A 20,515-nucleotide genomic window follows, 5' to 3' on the forward strand; every position below is an offset into this window, starting at 1 on the left:
GTGTGATTCTGCACAGTGATGCACAGATTCTCACTCTAAATGTATTCTGTTAATAGGTTAGCTCGCTTAACAAAATGTAGAATAAGCAATGCATTATTATTGTCATTTTTTTAAAAGTATTTTTCTCGCAAATTTTCTGTCTTCCATTCTTAAAATGTTTACTCCTTGCTGATGGTCTGGCTTTGAAAGAGCTGATTGATCAGCCTCTGGCATCTCACTCAAATAGCTATTTTTTATGTGTGATCACAGTAAGGGAAACATCACAGATGATCCTGTTCTTGCCCAAAATCTACAACCCTAGTAGGAGTTGCTGGATTGAATTCAGGTATAGGAATCCTGACTTTATTCAGTCCAGCATCTCTGAGGTCAGTTTAATACTCCTACCTCCACTGAGATTAGCTAATTCAGCAAAGGCCAGGTATCAAACCTGGAATCTTCCTGGGCTCAAATTCTTGTTACTCAACTTATAAACTTCTTGAATCATCGGGGAAGCTTATTTTCACATATTTGATCTGCAGAAGGCCAGATATCGCAATAGACTTCATGTACAATAATAGCCATGTGAGCCGCATGGAAGATGGCAGGATCCCCAAGGACACATTGTACAGCAAGCTCGTCACTGTTATCAGACCCATGGGCCGTCCATGTCTCCGCTTTAAAGACGTCTGCAAACGCGATATGAAGTCCTGTGACATTGATCACAAGTTGTGGGAGTCAGTTGCCAGTGATCGCCAGAGCTGGTGGACAGCCATAAAGGCGGGGCTAAAGAGTGGCTAGTTGAAGAGACTTAGCAGTTGGCAGGAAAAAAGACAGAACCGCAAGGGGAGAGTCAACTGTGTAACAGCCCTGACAACCAATTTTATCTGCAGCACCTGTGGAAGAGTCAGTCACTCTAGAATTGGCCTTTATAGCCACTCCAGGCGCTGCTTCACAAACCACTGACCAACTCCTGGCGTTTACCCATTGTCTCTCGAGACAAGGGGGCCAAAGATTACAATAATAGAGATTTTAAAGGTTTGGTTTATATTGCATTAGGTTTATGGCAGGCACCACTCCAGTAGGTGTAGGAATGTTTAGCTCGAGAGATGTGAAGTGGAAGATGAAATCACCACTATCATTTGCCCTTCTTCCCCTGCTCACAAAAATATGTGGCCTACTTAGGACAGAGGGAAAATAATGGATATGCACGGTTTAACAAATTGCTGGCAAGTTGAGGACAAATGGTTGGCTTTTTTGACCTTCCATATTATTTTTTTCAGAACTTCAAGACTGAGGATTTCCAAGAGCAATGGTTAATCGACCTTCATTGCTGCTTCAGAATCTATCTTGCAACACAGCACAGAAATTCTGCCACTTTCCCAGCAGCCTATTAAAATTAAAGAAATCCAGCAAAATAATAATACCAACTCTCTAAAAAGTGCTACATCAAGGAATAATTAGAAATGGTGCACCTACAGCTCCATAAATATAGAACTGAGTTTACCAATATATATAAGATGAAAGTGCTGTATACTCAGATGTTTCTCTGGATAGATATCTTTAGCTTGAAATCCATAGGGATAACAATACTTCATTTGTTGTATAATGAAGATTAGAGACATAATCATTGGTTGAGAGTGATGTAGCATTTATGTAGAATCTCACATTCCTTATTCTGTTGGATAAAGTCCTGAAAGTATGCATGGGGAGTACTCTATACTCAACATATTCACAGGAAATTTCGCTTTGCAATAATATTTCAAGATTGTGTTCAGTGAAAGTGTAAAGATTTTAATAAATTTGCAGAAATGTCTTTCTATTGCAGTTTCTTGAGAACCAATGCACGTGTGCCTAAAAATGTCCCATAGCTACTTTCAAATTTGCTATTGTTTCTCTGACCAAAGTCATTTTCACCACAATCCATTTATTATGTGACAGAAATACTCCGTTTGTTTTGTAGAAATGCAACTTAATTCTTTCCAAAATTTTCAACTATGAATCTTGATTATATATCCTTTTACCTATCAACCTACATGACTGTTCACAGCTTCTTTTTAATGGCAAGATATGAACGTGTTTTGTTTGTGATCATTTATTTTGTTATACCAATAAACAATATGAATAAAAGTCTTTATTGAAAATGTATATATTCATTTAATAAAAACTACAAAAATAATTAATCTGTAACATTTCTGACACAAAAGGTTGTTTTAACAGGGCAATAACAAATATTTCTAGATGCACTTAAACACAGGTGAAGTAGATCTATAACTATTACAATGGACATAGAATACCATTAGGTAATATTGTTCAGCTGGTGCAAGTGTGAATGTAACACATATTCATTCCTTTTTGCACAAACCAAAGCTGCTTGCTATATAATATCTAATTGCTATACCTGGATATTTCTTTCCAAACTACAAGCATAATAGTGTACATGTAGTTAGTGCTTGCAAATGAATGGATAGGTGATACTTTATGATATTCCATAGGTGTTTTGCAGTATATAATGAAAATCATGTGTACATTATGCATGTCAAAAAGTCAGACCAGTCCAGCTGAACCAGCAAATACAGGCTACTTCTGTTAATTCAGTCATTTTTTAACTTGATGTGAATTATCCAGTAGTTTGAATTAAATAATTTTAATAAAACATCACAGGTGACATTTTTTGTGTGGTTTCAATTCAAATTTACAAATAATTAAAAGTAAAAGTTGACAAGTATAAATGTTGGTGCTGAAGGTTTTCACCCCAACCGAACTTGATTCCTGTTATATGCGATTGTCATACTTTACATCTGTGCTGGAGGGATTCAATGCCAATGGGATGTATTGCACACTGAAGTCTGCTGGATTTGTATTCATTATCACATCAGTGCAGCAGGTGTTAACAAAAGGGCATTGTGATGATTTGCTAATCAAAGATCAGAAAATTTGACAATCAGAGGGGCTAGTCATTCAAAGGATGGCAATAATATTCACGTTATATTTAGGTAAGAAGATACAATAGCAAAGCATTCTTCACATTCTTTGGTATAATTTAATCTGTAATCTATGACCAACATGTGGATTCTCTTTTCAAGAACAATTGTCCATATACACCTTTAAATCAGTAAGCTTCTGTGAAAAGCACAGGCACAGGGAACCAGTACAAATCAAAGGGCTGAGTTGGGCACATTTCTACAACATATTTAATGTTTACACTCCTGCATCATTGCCTTATTCTTTTAGCCTAGATTTACAGGTCTTTGCTGAAGTGCGTGGTCTCATGTTGTAGGAGAAGTGTTTGGACTTTCCACTGTTTTCCAGAAGCTGAACATGCTGAAGGTTACTTACTGTGGATGAAAGCAGACAAATCAAACACCTGACTCTTGGATTGTACACTGTATCCCCCTCATATTTCTGCATAAGCATTTATTTTGTTATAAATATTCCGCGATTCAGGTTAGTTCTCTATATATCCATATATATATATATATTTGTTTGCCATTAGAAGTGCAAAAACTGATTGTTAGGTACTAAGCGTAATTCAGAGGACAAATCAGGTAACTTGTTCCCAGCTCCTCTAGTATCCGAGCCACATGATAAGTGGCTAGGGGATGCTCAAGTCTGGGCTGGGTAGTACTGTCCTTAGTTTCTTCTCTTCGTGCCTACCCCTACAACAATACATCTGAAATCAGATACTTTGGGTGCAGGAAATCAAACAAAGAAGCAGAAAATTTACGGCACAGAAGCTATTTGGCCTATTGTGTCTATGCCAGCCAAAGGCTTGATTCCTATTTCCTAATTCCACTTTTCAGCTCTTGGTCCATGACCCTATAGACTACAGCACTTCAAGTGCAGATACAAGTATTTTATTAAATGTGATGAGGGTTTCTGCCTCTACCAGCCACTCAGGCAGTGAGTTCCAGACCCCCACCACCCTCTGGATAAAAAAAATTCTCAACTCCCCTCTAATACTTCTGTCAATTACTTTCAATCTATGCCTTTTGGTTATTGACCTCAGCTAAAGGAAATAGGTCCTTCCTATCAGCTCCAGGCCCCTCATAATTTTATATACCTCAGTGAAATCTCCCCTCAGCCTCCTCTGTTCCAAAGAAAACAACCGGAACCTATCCGATCTTAGCTCATGGCTAAAATTCTCCATTCCTGGCAAATATCCTCCTAATTCTCCTCTGTACTCTCTCTGGTCTGATCACATCCTTCCTGTGCTGCGATGACTGGAACTGTGCACAGCACTCTAGCTGTGGTGTAACTAGTGTTTATAATTTGTCCTGTTACCTTCAGGGATCTGTGGACATGTACTCCAAGGACCCTCTGTTCCTCTACACTTCTCAGTATCCTACTATTCCCATACCCTGTTTGCCCTCGACAAATGCATAACCTCGCACCTCTTTGGATTACGTTCCATTTATCACTTTTCTGGCCACCTGACTGCTTTCTTCCTCGCTATCAAAAACTCGACCAATTTTTCTATCTGCAAGCGTTTTAATCGCGCCTCTACATTTAAGTCTAAATCATTGATATATACCACGAACAGCAAGAGACCAAGTACTGAGCCCTGCGGAACCCAACTGGAAACAGCCTTCCAGTTACAAAAATATCTGATGACCATTACATTTTGCTTCCTGCCACTGTGCCAGATTTGGATCCAACTTTCCCTTGGATCCTATGTGCACTTACTTTCTGAACAGTCTGGCATATAGGACTTGTCAAAAAGCCTTGCTAAAATCCATGTAGACTACATCAAATGCACTACTCTCAACGACCCTCCTTGTTACCGTCTCAAAAAATTCAATCAAGTTATTCGGACACATAGAGAATGAGACAAATAGATACATACAGCGAGAGAGAGAGAGCGACAAAGACACACACAGGCACACAGTGAGAGACAGAGAGAGAGAGAGTGAGTGAGTAAAACACAGAGCAGAGGATACTGTACAGTCCCTGCGCTGGAAGCTGTCAGCGTGGCTTACGTTCGGTAAAGGAACCAAGCTCAGACTGAGTAAATAAACCCCCAGTCCTCCGTTATCAGTATTAGTAGAGAAATGGTGTTGGGGAAATTGATGGGATTGAAGGTCGATAAATCCCCAGGGCCCGATAATCTACATCCCAGAGTACTTAAGGAAGTGGCCCTAGAAATAGTGAATGCATCTTCCAAGATTCTATAGCCTCTGGAACAGTTCCTACAGATTGGAGGGTAGCTAATGTAACCCCACTATTTAAAATGGGAGCTAAAGAGAAAACGGAATTACAGACCAGTCAGCCTGCCATCGGTAGTGGGGAAAATTCTAGAGTCTATTATCAAAGATTTTACAGCAGAGCACTCGGAGAACAGTGGTAGAATCGGACAGAGTCAGCATGGATTTAGGAAAGGGAAATCATGCTTGACAAGTCTACAAGAATTCTTCGAGGATGTAACTAGTAGAATTGATGAGGGGGAGCCAGTGGATGTGGTTTATTTGGACTTTCAGAAGACTTTCGACAAAAGTCCCACATAAGAGATTAGCATGTAAAATTAAAGCGCATGGAATTGGGGGGGTGGGGGGTAGTGTACTGCGGTGGATAGAAAATTGGTTGGCAGACAGTAAACAAAGAGTAGCAATAATTGGGTCTTTTTCCGAATGGCAGGCTAGTGGGGTACCGCAGGGATCGGTGCTAGGACCCCAGCTATTCACAATATACAATTAATGATTTAGATGAGGGAACTAAATGTAATATCTCCAAATTTGCAGATGACACAAAACTGGGTGGGAGGGTGAGTTGTAAGGAGGATGCAGAAAGGCTTCAGGGTGATTTGGACAAATTAAGTCAGTGGGCAAATGCATGGCATATGCAGTATAATGTGGATAAATGTGAGGTTATCCACTTTGGTAGCAAAAACAGGAAGGCAGATTATTATCTGAATGGCTATAAACTGAGAGAGGGGAATATGCAACGAGATCTGGGTGTTCTCGTACACCAGTCACTGAAGGTAAGCATGCAGGTGCAACAGGCGGTTAAAAAAAGGCAAATGGCATGTTGGCCTTCCTAGTGAGAGGATTTGAGTACAGGAACAGGGCTGTCTTGCTGCAATTATACAGGGCCTTGGTGAGGCCGCACCTGGAATATTGTGTGCAGTCTTGGTCTCCTTATCTGAGGAAAGATGTTCTTGCTATAAAGTGGGTGCAGCGAAGGTTTACCAGACTGATTCCTGGGATGGCGGGACTGACGTATGAGGAGAGATTGAGTCGGTTAGGATTATATTCGCTGGAATTCAGAAGAGTGAGGGGGGATCTCAGAAACCTATAAAATTCTAACAGGACTTGACAGGGTAGATGCAGGAAGGATGTTCCCAATGGTGGGGGAGTCCAGAACCAGGAGTCATAGTCTAAAGATACGGGGGTAAATCTTTCAGGACTGAGATGAGGAGAAATATCTTCACCCAGAGAGTGGTGAGCCTGTGTAGTTTGCTATGTTTATACCTTCCAATATTTCACACGCCTCCTTAACTATAATGTCGGCATTGTCTCCCTCCTTTGTGAAGACAGATGCAAAGTATTCATTAAGAACCATGTCCAGTCTTCTGCCTCCACACACAAGTTACCTTTCTGGTCTATAATTGGCCCTACTGCTTCCTTAGTTATCCACTCGCTCTTCAAGTATTTATAAAGCATCTTAGGGTTTTCCTTGTCAATATTTCTTCCTATGCCCTCCCTTTGTTTTCCTAATTTGTTTTTTAATTTCATGCCTGCATTTTTTAAACTTCTCTAGGTATTGAGCTCTTGTCATAAGCTTCCCTTTTTTTGCCTTTTCTACTCTGTAAGCTCTTTTGACATCCAGGTGGTCTGGATTTGGGAGTCCTACCCTTTTTCTTTTTGGGAACATATTTGTTCTGAACCCTCTCTGTCTCCTCCTTTAATGCCTCCCACTGCTCTGACACTGATTTATTTTCAAGTAGCTGTTTCCAGTTCACCTTTACCAAATCATGTCTCAGCTTAGTAAAATTAGCCTTCCCCAATTTAAAACTTTTACTCTTGGTCTATCTTTGTCCTGTTCCGTAACTATGCCAAATCTAACTGAAGTTATGATCACTACCACCAAATGCTTTCCCACTGATACCCCTTCCACCTGCCCTGCTTTATTCAAGTTGCTCCATAGTTGCACAAGATGGTGGAGTTAGGCTGTTTCCTTGAAACGTTGCAGACATTGAGTTGATGGGGTTTCCACAATGGTGTTAGGTAGGGGGGAGATGGTGGTGTAGTGGTAATGTTGAACTAGTAATCTAGAGGCCTAGCTTATGCCCTAGGGACATGGGTTCAAATCCCACCATGGCAGCTGGTGGAATTTAAAATCAATTAATTAATAAAAGGCTGCATTTGCTGACAACACAACCACTAGGTGGCACGGTACTGGATAGGTGCAAATGCAGTCTCAGCCACTGAAACATCACAGTCTGCAACGTCTCTGGCAGCTGCCAGTAATAAAGATGGCGCTGCTCAATTTGTCACAAAAAGTAAACAAAACCTTAAGCCCAAATCCCTACAGTGGCTGCAATCGCTGCCTCCATCCCACCCCCAACAGTACCTGTGCTAATAGAGAACAAAATAATCTCACAGTAAGGTATCTTTCAATTCACTCTTTGTATGATGCTTATTATTCTAACATACTGATTTTAGAAATAGATTCATGTGGTTTATCCTCTTGCACAATTACAGCAGTGCAAATGGATTCTGGGTTATAATTCAGATAGTAGCCATAGCGCTTCTCCTCGCCACTCCCGTGCCCTTCTGCTCGCCACCTCTCCCCCCTCGGCCACTTGCTCCCGCCCTCACCGCTTCCCCATTTTGGCCACTCGCTCCCTGCTCCCTCCCACGGCAGCTTGTTCCAGGCCTTGCTGTTTCCCTCTTCTTGGCCACTGGCTCCTGTGTCGTCCCGTTGCCCCTCGTCCCCTGCCCCCTCCCCCCGCCGCTTCTTCAGGTGGTGCAGCGGAGATTGATTGGCCGAAGGAGGAAGTGAAGAAGCTGTAAGTGAGTGGCTGGGGGTGGGGGGGGTGGCGGAGGGAAGGGTTAAGGCGGCAGCCAGTAGCTGAGGTGGGAAGCAGCAAGGCCTGCAGCAAGTGGCCAAGGTGGGAAGCAGTGAAGGTGGTTATGAGTGGCTGATGGAAGGCAGCGGCGAAGAGGGGAGCAAGTGGCCCCCATTCCAGCATGCGATGATGTTTTAGAGCGCATGCACGAATTAGTCCTGGCAAGCTGGGTGCTTGGGTGCTGACGTAGGCTGAGTGTGCACAGCACCACACTGGCAGAAAGAAACCCTTTCGCGCATGTGCACAGCTGGGAAGGTGCTGATAACGTCAGCACTTGGCTGCATTGTCAGCACTCACTTTGTTAATAAGAAGTGTGGAATTGAAAGCTTGTCTCAGCAATGGTGCCATGAAACTATCATTGTCATAAAAACCCTTCTGGTTCACTAATGTCCTTTAGGGAAGGAAATCTGCTATCCTTACCTATGTGTGACTCCAGCCCCACAGCAAAGTGGTTGACTCTTAACTGTCCTCTGAAATGGCCGAGCAAACCATTCAGTTGCCAAGGGCAATTAGGGATGGGCAACAAATGCTTGTCAGCAACACCTACATCTAATGAAAGAATAATTTTTAAAAATCCCTAAAACGAAATTCAGAACTGTCCCTTCTCTTGTTGGGCTTGCTATTACTGTCAAAAAAAAGTTCTCCTGAATGCATTTTAAGAATTCTGCACTATCTTTTCCTTTAAACACATTAAACTTACTGTGCCATCTTTATAGTTTATGTTGATGAAGAGTTGACTAAAACAATCTAATTCTTTTGAGATGTTGCATTTTCTGTGTTATCTCCGATCTCCAGCATTCACTGCCTCAGGGAGATGAAGCAATACATTCATCCATAAGGAGATGCAATTGCAAGAAAATTATACTAAATCATTTTTGTTGGCTGATGTCCATTGCCAAGTGTGATCAAAAGGGTTCCTCTGGGCTCATATCAATGACCAATAAATTTGAGGGCTCCTCATTGTCTGGAGAAAGCACTATACTGACTTGACATTTGATGCAATCGACTACAGCAAGGATAGAGGGCCTTAATGAACCAGTTTGATAGAAGTGGATTCCACAATGTATCTTCTAGTTAATGGTACAGCACCAGGTGTGCACATATACTTCCCAAAACCTGCATTCAATGAAAGGAAGGGGAAACGGCAATGTTCTTGGGGAAGGGTGTGAGGAGCCATTGCCTCACCTTGGAGTGCCTGTTCTAAGATTAATGAATAGGATACTGTTTGAAGTGCACAGCACAGTTTGTGATTTCTATGTACTAGGAAGGGACCCTTGTGAACTTGAACATTGAGAATCCTGGTCAATGTCTGTGACTTTAAAGTGGTTCTTCTTGCTGTTGCAAAGGTTTACTGGAAGCCCATGGAATAATCTGAAAGGAGCTGCCTGGATTCTGCTCTTGTAAGAAATGTACAATAGGCTTTCTTACATATTTTTCAGTATGTGGGCCACACTTGTTGCTGCTCCCTTGTTGCACAAAATGGTGGAGTTAAGCAATTAAGCTGCAGACATTGTGCTGATGGCGTTGCCATAATGGTGTTAGGTAGGGAGCTCCAGGATATTGACCCAAGGACAGTGAAGGAATGACAAATATATATATATTAAAGTCAAGACGGTGTGTTACTTGGAGGGGACGTGGAGGTGATGGTGGTCCTATGATCATTCTGCTCTTGTGCTTCTCTGCAGTAAAGCTTGCAATGCTGTTGAATTAAGCTTGGTGAATTGCTGCAGTGTATATTGTAGATAGTACATGCTACAGCTACAGAGTTCCAGTGATTGAGATGGTGGATATTGGGTCTAATGGCATGGGTGCTGATCAGTTGGAATTCTTAGTCCTGGATGATAGTGAGCTTATTGAGTATTTTTGCAGCAGCATCCATCAAAGTGAATGGATGAGTGTTCCGTTACATTTCTGACTTGAGCACTGCAGATAATTGAGAAACAGTGCCATGTGCCAGAAACTACGATTGCTAGATACCAATTAGTTTGATAAAGCATTGTAGTCCAATTAGGTACTCTGCTGTCATGACCAAGGTCTTTGCTTGTTACCTTAGTTGCAAGATCCAAGGCACATTAATCAGTCCACTACTTTACAATCTCGAGAGGTCTAATTCAGACACGAAGCAAATGTTATTCTCAATGGTGAATCCCAAGATACACTTGCAATTCGTCTGAGTTGCAGATTTGCAGAATTCAAGGATTAACCTTTTGTTTTACAGAATCTATTGTAATTTGGAATGGTTAGTTTTTTTTGCAGAGGCAGAGGATTTAGCATGTCTTTTCCAATATTGTGTAGTGCTTTTTTTTACAGCTATGTTTGTAAACCCGTCTGGGGACCTATTGGACTCTACCTGCTTTTTCCAACAATGCGCTAAACTGGAAGATATGCTAGTGGGTACCCTGAAAATATGATTTACATGATCCAAAAGGAAATCACAAAAGTATTTTTTGGAAGGCAGAGGAAATCTGTTTCAGTTGTTGATTCCTATCAGCAGCTGATAACCAATTAGTCTGGACAGAATCCCACGGGAACCATGCTTTGAAGGGGAGGGAGGGCACTGGTCTTTCTTCAATGAAAACAAAATATTGATTTGGTTAAAGTTATGGAACATAAGATCGGACTAAAAAGGGAGGAATTCAGCCTGCACTGACCTAGCACTGAGTACCCTGGAGGGAGTCATCTTCTATCAGGCAAATCCCCTTCCATGAGGAGCTGCTTAAAGATCTGATGATGAGTAAACCTTGCACAAGGCATTGAACATAGAACATACATAGAACATAGAACATACAGCACAGAACAGGCCCTTCGGCCCACAATGTTGTGCCGATCCTTTGTCCTCTGTCAAGGACAATTTAATCTATACCCCATCATTCTCCTTTATCCATATACCTATCCAAAAGCCTTTTGAGAGTCCCTAAAGTTTCTGACTCAACAACTTCCCCGGGCAAGGCATTCCATTGGTCAGGTATGAGAACATGGACACATATACACAAGAATCAGCACCTTTGATGATTGGTCTGAGAGACAAGTAGCTGCTGATGAAGCTTCATACCATGAACAGATGAAGCTACTGGTTCCAGAATGACATGCACCATACACCCAAAGGTCAGAAGGATGATGCCTTGCACTCATAGTTCATAATCAGTTGTGCAACTCACCGTGCTGTTCAGGAGCTCTGGGTACCTGCTGTGTACATAATGAGGGTTCAAATCCACACTAAAATAAAAGCAAAATACTGCAGATGCTGGAAATCTGAAATAAAAACAGAAAGTGCTAGAAATACTCAACAGGTCAGACAGTATCTGTGGAGAGATGCTGCCTGACCTGCTGAGTATTTCCAGCACTTTCTGATTTTATGTCAAATCCACACTGCTTGGTTGTCTATCTGCCAAACAGGAGTGTCCTCTTGGGTGGGGAAATTAAGTGTGATCTATATGGAGTTGAAATGTGTCCAAGATGGCATGCTTGACAATCAGAGTTTGAAACTAAGCCAACTGTCTTTGGCGGACTGTAATTTGATAAGTGAATCAGGTGGGTCTACAACAAGCCAGGAACATGTTAATGATTGATCAGCCAGTTGGCTCACTAATGGAACTGATTATTGAGGGCTGGAATTCTTTCCGGATCACCATACAAGCCAAAACCCTAATATACAGACTAAAAAAATCAGTGAGTAGCTTACCAGTAGTTTGTGAAATTAAATACGTAGTAAAATATATTTGTTTAGTTCTGTATGAACAAACTGAGTTTGTCAGTTTCCAACAACTTCAAGATGCGATGAGATCGGGTTAACTATGATTTAAATCTTACTGAAATATATGGTTAAATTATACATTGATCATAATGCAAACTGAACTGCATACTGCTGCAGCCAGAACAGCGCGCAAGGAGAAATAAGGTAATGTGACTATTTATGTTGCCTCCCAAAATAATTTTAAAATATTTTGTTATGGGTAACCGTGATTTAGCAGGTTGAGAGCTGATGGATTTTATTTTTAAATTGTGAGAGTCCAAACCTTTGTTCATTGTTGTAAAAAAAGCCTGTGTGTAACTACCTAAATACTATCTATATCTAAAATGCCAAAGCCCAGATAAACACTCAGCTTTTTCAGAAGGTTTGTTTATCAGTGCAGGTCTTACTGAATGTAAAGAGTTCTACATTTATTATACATTACTGTTACATTTTTGGCTCTTTAAATTATGATATACACAGCTGAGTTTGCTGCTGCTATTTACTAACACCAAACATCCGAGAGGATGAATAAAGCAAGTCTCACTTAACTAGCAACCCAGAGATTGTAGGTTCAAATCGCACCAGGGCAAGTTATCAAACTGGATTCAATAAATCTGGTAAATAACCATCAAAGCTGCTGGATAGGCAAAATACCCCAGTGGTTCACTAATGTCCTTCAAGGAAGAGATAATGACCTCCTCATTGATGAGATGTCTACACATGAGGAATGGCAGGAGTGACCACTGCATAGTTCCTGTGAGAATGTGGTTTTGTCAGAATAAGGACACCTTTCATACGGTAGTGTGGCACTATCATTGTGCTAAGTGGGAGAAACTAAAGGCAGATCTAACAGCCTAAAGCTAAACATATATGAAGCAGTGGGGGCCATGAGCAATGGCATAATTATATACCGACACAATCTGTAAACTTGTTTTTCAAGACATTTCTCACTGCTCCATCACATCAAGTGTGAAAAACTACCCTGGTGCAGAACAAGAGTAGCACTGGGCATAACTCAGAATGAGGCACTGACCTAGTGATGCTACAACAAAGGCATGTCAACCACAGCTAAGTGATCCCACAACAGTGGATGGGAGCAAAGCTCTGTAATCATACTACATCCAGCTGAGATTTGTGGTGGACGATCAGTAACTAACAGAAAGTAAAGGATCCATATACATCTCCATGCTCAACTGCAGCAGCGTCCAGAAAATGAGGGCAAGAGGCAAGATTGTAGTGTCTGCAAACATCTTCAGCCAAAACTACGGAGCTGCTCAGCTATATTTTATATAACTAACAATTATGGTACTTGCATTTATACAGTGCCTTTTAACAATAAACTGCTTCACATAGATGTAAGGAAAACCAATTCTAAGCCAAAGAAGGAGATAGTGAGAGGTGATCGAAAGCTTGACCAGAGGTGGATTTTAAGTAGAGGAGCGAGGAGAAACTGGAGAGGTTACGGACATAACGCTAGAAAGTGTTACGAGAGGCTGAACTCAGAACAGAGTGTTCAAGGAGGTGGAGAGGGGGAACAGGATGTTTTAGAGTAGAGGAGGATATAGTTAGTGAAGGCTGAGGTCACAGAAGTATTTAGACATAATACACAAAAATTTTAAATTTGAAGCATTATGGAAATTGCAGCCGGTGTAGATCATGAAGGACAAGGGGAATAGAAAGGAAGGTCTTGGCACGGAATAGGATGTGGACAGCAGAGTCTTCAATGGAAGTTGGAGGATGGGAGAGCATTGGAATGATTGAGTTTCAAGCTCACAAAAGCATGGATGAAGGTTTCAATAGCTGATGGGCTAAAGTATGTGTGAGGCAGGCATTGCCAAAGAGGTTTTAGTAAGCACTCTTAGTGATGGAAAAGATTATGGGGTTGGAAGCTCAACTGAAATCAAACAGGATGCTGAGGTTGCAAACAATCTGGTTCCTCCTGAGACAGTAAGCAGGGAGGTAGGTGGAATAGGTGGTGAGGAATATAAAGTTTATGGCAAGGGCCAAAGTTGATAACGCTAACCTTCTCAATGTTTAGCACAAGGAAATTATGACTCATCCAAGAGTTAATGCCGGCAAGTAGTCTGACAAACAGGGACAGTGGAGGAATTGACAGAACTGGTGGACATGTTGACCTCAGTGTTATCAACGTACATGTGGAAGCTGAGCCATGTCTGTGGGTTTAAGGGACATTATGAAGATGAGGAAGAGGAAGGATCAAGGATGGATCTTTCGAAAATCCCAGAAGTGACAGTGTGGACTGAGAAGCCTTTGCGCTGGATACTTCTTCTTCAACTGGATAGATAAAGGAAATGGTAGCTCAGCGGCAGACAAAATGAGACAGGACTGTGCTAATGAATCAGAAACATCCCAACTGAAAGACAGGACGTCATGGGCCAGCTGCTCATAGACAAGAACTTCACCCAAGAGGCTGGGCTGTCCAACACAGTCCTAGCCACATGAGCATAATACCATTAAGACTTTATTCTGCACAATCTGAATAAACTCTCCGGATAGAGTTGAAATAACATAGCAACAGTTTCAGGCAGAAGACCTTCATTCCATCTAGCCTATCTATACACAGTATTCTCTTATTGCATTTCTAACAACCTATATAACGTGAAACCGAAGTTAATAGCCTACTGGTGAGGCACATCTATGTTTTATTCCAGTGCTTTCTCTTACTAACGATTATAAGGATATGTTCTACAACCTACTTACTTCTCCTCACTGTCACTCTCTGGCAGGAGAAAGTGAAGTGGTTATTTGCTGGGTGGCTGTGGGAGCCTCCTGCAACTTGAATGTGTGTCCTATATGTATCGTAAGCAAGAGCTTTAAGATTTTGTGAGAGCTCAGCTGTCGCATAGCAGTAAATGTTAAACAGATTCATGATGTTATTGAATGGCAGAGCAGGCTCGAGGGGCTGAGTGGCCTACTCCTGCTCCTAAATCGTATGTTTGTTTGTTCATATGTTATTATGCAACACTTTGTGGCATGTACACTTAGCGCATTAACTTAATGAATAGCACTGTTGGGCAAACTTACCTTGGCAGCTTCCTTAAGCTATGCTGCCAGCTTTGTTCCCAAGTCCTTGGGTAATGAGCATATTGTTGATATTGGCCTTCATCCCTTGTCAGGCATGCTGTCCCCTGAAGAGGGTGCCATTGAGTGCCAAACAGAGCACTGTCTTCACTTAGCATCTCCACTTGCCAGGCAATGGAATAGGGGGCTCGGGTGCTGCATGTCTCCATTACTTGTCCAAAGGTGAAAAATTATTTCAAAGTCTTTGCAGCCTTTGGAAATTCTGAAAAACAATTTTGTCCTCACATCTGGCCATTTAGCTTCAATTATAACATGAAATCCTTTAAGAGCTGATGAAAACAGACTATTTCCTGCCCTTCAGCAACTCCCAACTGTAGGTTTAATCCAAATGTAGAGTTCACCTCGCATACTAAATGAGTCTGATCACAGAAAATTTGAGAACACGTTCGGTGAACTGAACAAGCATGGTGGTGGATGGACTAATGTTGAAGGAAGAAGCTGTGGGGAATAGAGGTGTAAAGGGACTGTACGTCCTTGGAGAAAAAGGAGATTATAGGGAACAGAGAACATAAAGGGCTGAATTTCACTGGCCCCTCGACGCCGCAGGTCGTGGCGCGGGGGCCGGTAAAATTCTGCGGGGCGAGGCCCGCTTCAGCCCGCAGCGTTGAGAAGGGCCCCTGCATATTACCAGCAGCTGGGGGACCTTGGAGCGCCCCCCCCCCAACCATCGCCTGGCGGCAGCCCTTCATCTGCATATGCAAACTAACTTGCGTCATCGGAGGCGGCCCCTCCGCCCCCTCTATGATCAGACTCATTTAGTACGCGAGGTGAACTCTACATTTGGATTAAGCCTACAGTTGGGAGTTTCTGAAGGGCAGGAAAAAGCTCAGGGACTGCACATCTGCATGGGCTGCACACCGCCATTAGAGTGCGCCGGTGCAAACTGCAGCGCACTCGTAAACTTCAGGTTAAAATCTTTAAACTGGGGTAGTTAGCATTAGAGCAGTTGCAGATGTAGGTGGATCTTGACTGGACAAGCTGAGAAAGAGCAATAGGAAGGTAAGAGGGTTTTCTATCTCTCCCGTGTTCATTAGTGTTACGATCACCTGGTGTGATGTGGGTGGTTCCCACTGTTCAACTCCCCACCTGACCACAGTAAGTGTACTTGTACTAGAGTCTAGCCTGTGGTGTTTTATTTTTCAAATAAACAGAAAGCGATAGGTTTTCTTGTAAGTTTTAAAAACTGAAAATCAATTGTTTATTAATCAGTACACCTGATCCTGAAATTGTCACAATCACAATCTGGCTGTCTCTTTATTTTAAGGAAATGCTGATATCTCTCACCCCTGTTAGGAGACACTCTGGTTTCTTCCCCATAATGCTCGCACAATGTCCCAGAACATGGCTACTTCATCTGTCCTTTGTTTCAGAAGAAGATTCAATTCTGGAATGTTTTAGGACAGGTGTAGAATGGGTTCCATTAACACCTTTTAGCTTTGAAGATTTGTCCTTTGTCTTTGTCAGACAGTTTGAATACACAAAAGGCCAATCCCCTTTCTCTTCGGTGGCCATTTTGGACCATTGTTCACTTTTTAAAATAAAGTTCATTAAAGTCCGTTTTTCATAACTCTTCAGAGTTAGTCCATGATTGTTGTATCACTGCACTACCGGTGTACGCGACATTAGGCTATTTCACTGCTTTGTCTATTTACACACCCTTTGTTTCTTTAAAGTATTTTATTTCTTTGATTTTTTTCCCACTACATGACTGAAATGATCTGTTACAGCATCCAACAATCATTTCACTTTACCTCCTCTCTGTGTTTGCCCTGCTTCTACATTCCTCTCCTGCATTCTCTGATTTTATTAATATAATTGTTGATCTCTTATTTGTCAGTTCTGAAGAATAGAACATCCACTGTTTGCTCTCTCCACATGTGCTGACTGTCCTGCAAAGTTTGCAGATGACACAAAACTTGGACGATAGTAGACTTCAGGAGGACATAAACAAACTAGTGAAATGGGCAGACACAAGGCAGATGAAGCCTAACACAGAAAATTGGAAAGTGATACATTTTGGTAGGAAGGATGAACAGAGGCAGTATGAACTAAATGGTACAATTTAAAGGGAATTGTAGGAGCAGACAGACCACAGGTGGGTATGTATGGACATCTTTGAAAGTGGCAGGACAAGTTGAGAGGATTGTTAATATAGCATAAGGGATCCTTATTAATATAGGAAGAGAGTACGAAAGCAAGAACATTATTCTTTATAAAACAGTGGTGTTCAATTCTGGGCATTAATCATTAGGAAGGATGTCAATGCCTTAGAGAAGGTGCTGGAGAGATTTATTAGAATGGCACCAGGGATGAGGACTTCAGTTATGTGGAGAGACAAGAGAAGCTGGGATTGTTCCCCTTACAGTAGAGAATGTTAAGGAAATTTGATAAAGGTGATCAAAATCATGAATGGTTTTGATAGAGTAAATAAGGAGAAACTGTTTCCAATGACAGAAGGATTGCTAACCAGAGGACACATATTTAAAGTGATTGACAGAAGAACCAGAGGTGATATGAGGATATATTTTCCAGCACATCGAGCTGTTATGGTCTGGAATGCACTGGCTGAAAGGTTGGTGGAAGCAGATTCAACAGTAACATTCAAAAGATAAAATAAATGAAAAATAAATACTTGATGGGAAAACAAATTACAGGGCTGCAGGGAAAGAGCAGGGGAGTGGGACTAAGTATATAGCTCTACCAAAGAGCTAGCACAGGTACAATGTGCCAAATGGCCTCCTTCTGTGCTGTATCATTCTATGACTCTATGCTGTGGGTTTCCAGTCTTTTTTGTTTTTGTTCCAGATTTCCAGCATTTTCAGTATTATATTTTTTACTTGCCTATACTGCTGGCTGCTGCACCCCAAACATCTCCCAGGCTTATTATTCAAATCCTAAATTAAGGTCTTTTTCTTCACAAGTTATTTACTTCAAGAATAATTTGCAGATCAAAAACCTACTTACACAGTGCTTGCAGGCCAGTCGATGAAAAGACTAGGCTATAGTCGTAGCACCAGACTGCGTGGTTAACTGTGTTCAGTTATAAGATACTTCTATTTTACTGCAATTCAAGCAATAATCTGAATGAAAATATATTATACAATTCAGCCATTTATTCCTGAATATACTTCCAGCTATTCCTCAGAATGAAGATGTTCATTGTCAAAAAAAAGTGCAAAATAAATTCAGAATTCACAGTTAAACCTCACCTGAAAACAAGATCCCACTTAAAGGTACAAAATTGTTCTTCCTAGAAGTGGCTTCCAAAGTTGTTTTCTGATTAAACCCAAAGTTCCTGATTACGACTATTTTATTTTCGACACAATAAAACACATACTTATTTCCAGCTGATTTCACCCAAATTTTTGATCAGAATTTAGGAAAACATTAAACTTCAAAATGTTAATTTCTAGCAATATTCTATCAGAGGAGAAGAACAAATTTATGACATTGTGGTTCATGAATACAAAGTGAGCATGAAAAGAACAATTTTGCTTGATAATGCATCGTAGTCAATAGGTTCCACACACACTTCTAAACTTCAGTTCATCCAAAACTCTCTGACGATATCCTATTCTCCTTCCATCACCCCTGTCCCTTCTGACTCCCAATGTCTCAAATTTAACATTCTCATCCCCCTTCAAATCTTCTGTTTTCAGCCCATCCTCAAAAAACCAGCCCTTGACCCTGTCCAACTTTGCAAACTACTGTACTATTTCCAACCTCCTTTTCCTCTTCAAAGTCCTTAAATGTATTGTCGCCTCCCAAATCAATGCCTATCTTTCCTGGAACACCATGTCTGAATCCCTCCAAGCAAGTTTCCACCCTTGTCACAGTATCAAAATGTCTCTCATCATAGTCACAAATGACATCATGTGTGAGTGGGACAAAGGTATACTATCCTTCCTTGTCTTTCTCACCTGTCTGCAGCCTTTGACACAGTTGACCACATCATCCTCTCTAATGCCTCACCACTATTGTCCATCTGAGACTGTACTTGCCTGGTTTCATCCATATCTCTTCAGTCGTAGCCAGAGTATCACCTGTTCCTGCTCCGGCACTGTTACTTCTGGTGTCCTGCAAGGATCTATCCTTGGCCTCCTTCTATTTCTCACCTACATGCTGCTCCTCAGTGACATAATCCAAAAACACATCGGTTTTCACATGTACACTGATGACACCCAGCTCTATCTTACCACCACCTCTCTCAACTCCTCCACAGTCTCAAAATTATCTGCTTGCTTGTCCTACATCCAATAATAAATGGGCAGAAATTTCCTCCAACAAGAATTGGGAAGACCCAAAGCCATTGTCTTCAGACCCCACCACAAACTCAGTTTTCTAGCCACCAACTTCATCCCTCTCCCTGGCACCTATCTGAGGCTGAACTAGTCTGTTTGCAATAAAAACAAGAAATGCTGGAACCACTCAGCAGGTCTGGCAGCATCTGTGAAAAGAGCAGAGTTAACGTTTCGGGTCAGTGACCTTGGTGTCAAATCTGATCTTGAGATGGGCTTCTGACCACATATCTATGCCATTGCTAAGACCGCCTATTTCCAACTCCATAACCTTGTCCGACTCTGCCCCTGCCTCAGCTCATTTCCTGCTGAAACTCTCATCCACACCTTTGTCACCTCTATATTTGACTATTCCTATGTACTCCTGGCCGGCTTTCCATCTTCTGCCCTCCATATACTTGAAGCTATACTAAACTCTGCTACCCATGTCCTAATGTTCACCTATCACCCCTATGCTCACTGACCTACATTGGCTCCTGGTCAAGCCATGCCCCAGTTTTAAAATTCTCATTCTTGTTTTCAAATCTTTCCATGGTCTCATCCTTATCTCTGTAATCTCCTCCAGTCATACAACCCTCTGAGATATCTGCACTCCTCCAATTCTGGCCTTTTATGCATCCTCCATTTTAATCGCTCCTCTTTTGGCACTTTGCCTTCAGCCGCCCAGGCTCTAAGCTCTGAAATTCCTTCCCTACACAGCTCCATCTCTGTACCTCTCTTTCCCTCCTTTAAGGCACTTCTTAAAACCTACCTCTTTGACCAAGCTTTTGGATATCTCCTTATGTGGTTCGGTGTCAAATTTTGTTTGATAACGCTCCTGTGAAGCACCTTGGAATGTTTTACTACATTAAAGGTGCTATATAGTTGTTATTGTTGTTTTATTTAAATCCCTCCATGGCCTTTCTCCTCCCTATCTTTCTTGCATCCTCCAGCTTTACATCCCCCTGAACTCTGTTTCTCTTACTCCAGCCTTTAAAGAGATGTTTTGGATACAGTTAAGGTACATTCCCAAGATGCAGAAAGGTAGGGCAAGAAAAGCTAGAGCTCCCTGGATGATGAAAAAGATAGAGAGTAAGATGAAGCAGAAAAAGGGTGTGTATGACAGATGTCTGGTTGATATTCCAAATGAGAACCAGGCTGAAAAAGAAAGATAAGGGGCGAAAGTGAAAAAGGAAATAAGAGAGGCAAAGAGAGACAGTATGGTAAGAAACTGGCAGCTAACATAAAAGGGAATCCAAAAGTCTTTCATAGGCTTATAAATAGTAAATAAAAAGTAGCACGAGAGGGGTGGGGCTGATTAGGCACTAAAAAGGGAATCTATGTATGGAGGCAGAGGGC

General features: G+C 41.6%; 2 protein-coding genes across 5 annotated transcripts in view; one reads left to right on the forward strand and one right to left on the reverse strand.

Moving 5' to 3' along the window:
* tex10 (testis expressed 10) overlaps positions 1 to 2,109 on the forward strand; it is a 186,238-nt gene extending 184,129 nt beyond the window's left edge. For all 4 annotated transcript variants that reach the window (XM_068010421.1, XM_068010410.1, XM_068010402.1 and 1 more), the window contains one exon: positions 1,260 to 2,109. In XM_068010421.1, coding sequence (XP_067866522.1) covers positions 1,260 to 1,296 — 37 coding nt within the window. In that variant the 3' untranslated portion in view covers positions 1,297 to 2,109. The remainder of the gene's footprint in view (positions 1 to 1,259) is intronic.
* Positions 2,110 to 2,152: 43 nt separating this feature from the next.
* The window catches only part of invs (inversin), a 500,621-nt gene continuing 482,258 nt past the window's right edge, over positions 2,153 to 20,515 (reverse strand). The window contains exon 19 of the mRNA XM_068010370.1: positions 2,153 to 3,314. Coding sequence (XP_067866471.1) covers positions 3,199 to 3,314 — 116 coding nt within the window. The 3' untranslated portion in view covers positions 2,153 to 3,198. The remainder of the gene's footprint in view (positions 3,315 to 20,515) is intronic.

Source organism: Heterodontus francisci, chromosome 2 (genome assembly GCF_036365525.1).
Source record: "Heterodontus francisci isolate sHetFra1 chromosome 2, sHetFra1.hap1, whole genome shotgun sequence".
Classification (NCBI taxonomy): domain Eukaryota; kingdom Metazoa; phylum Chordata; class Chondrichthyes; order Heterodontiformes; family Heterodontidae; genus Heterodontus; species Heterodontus francisci.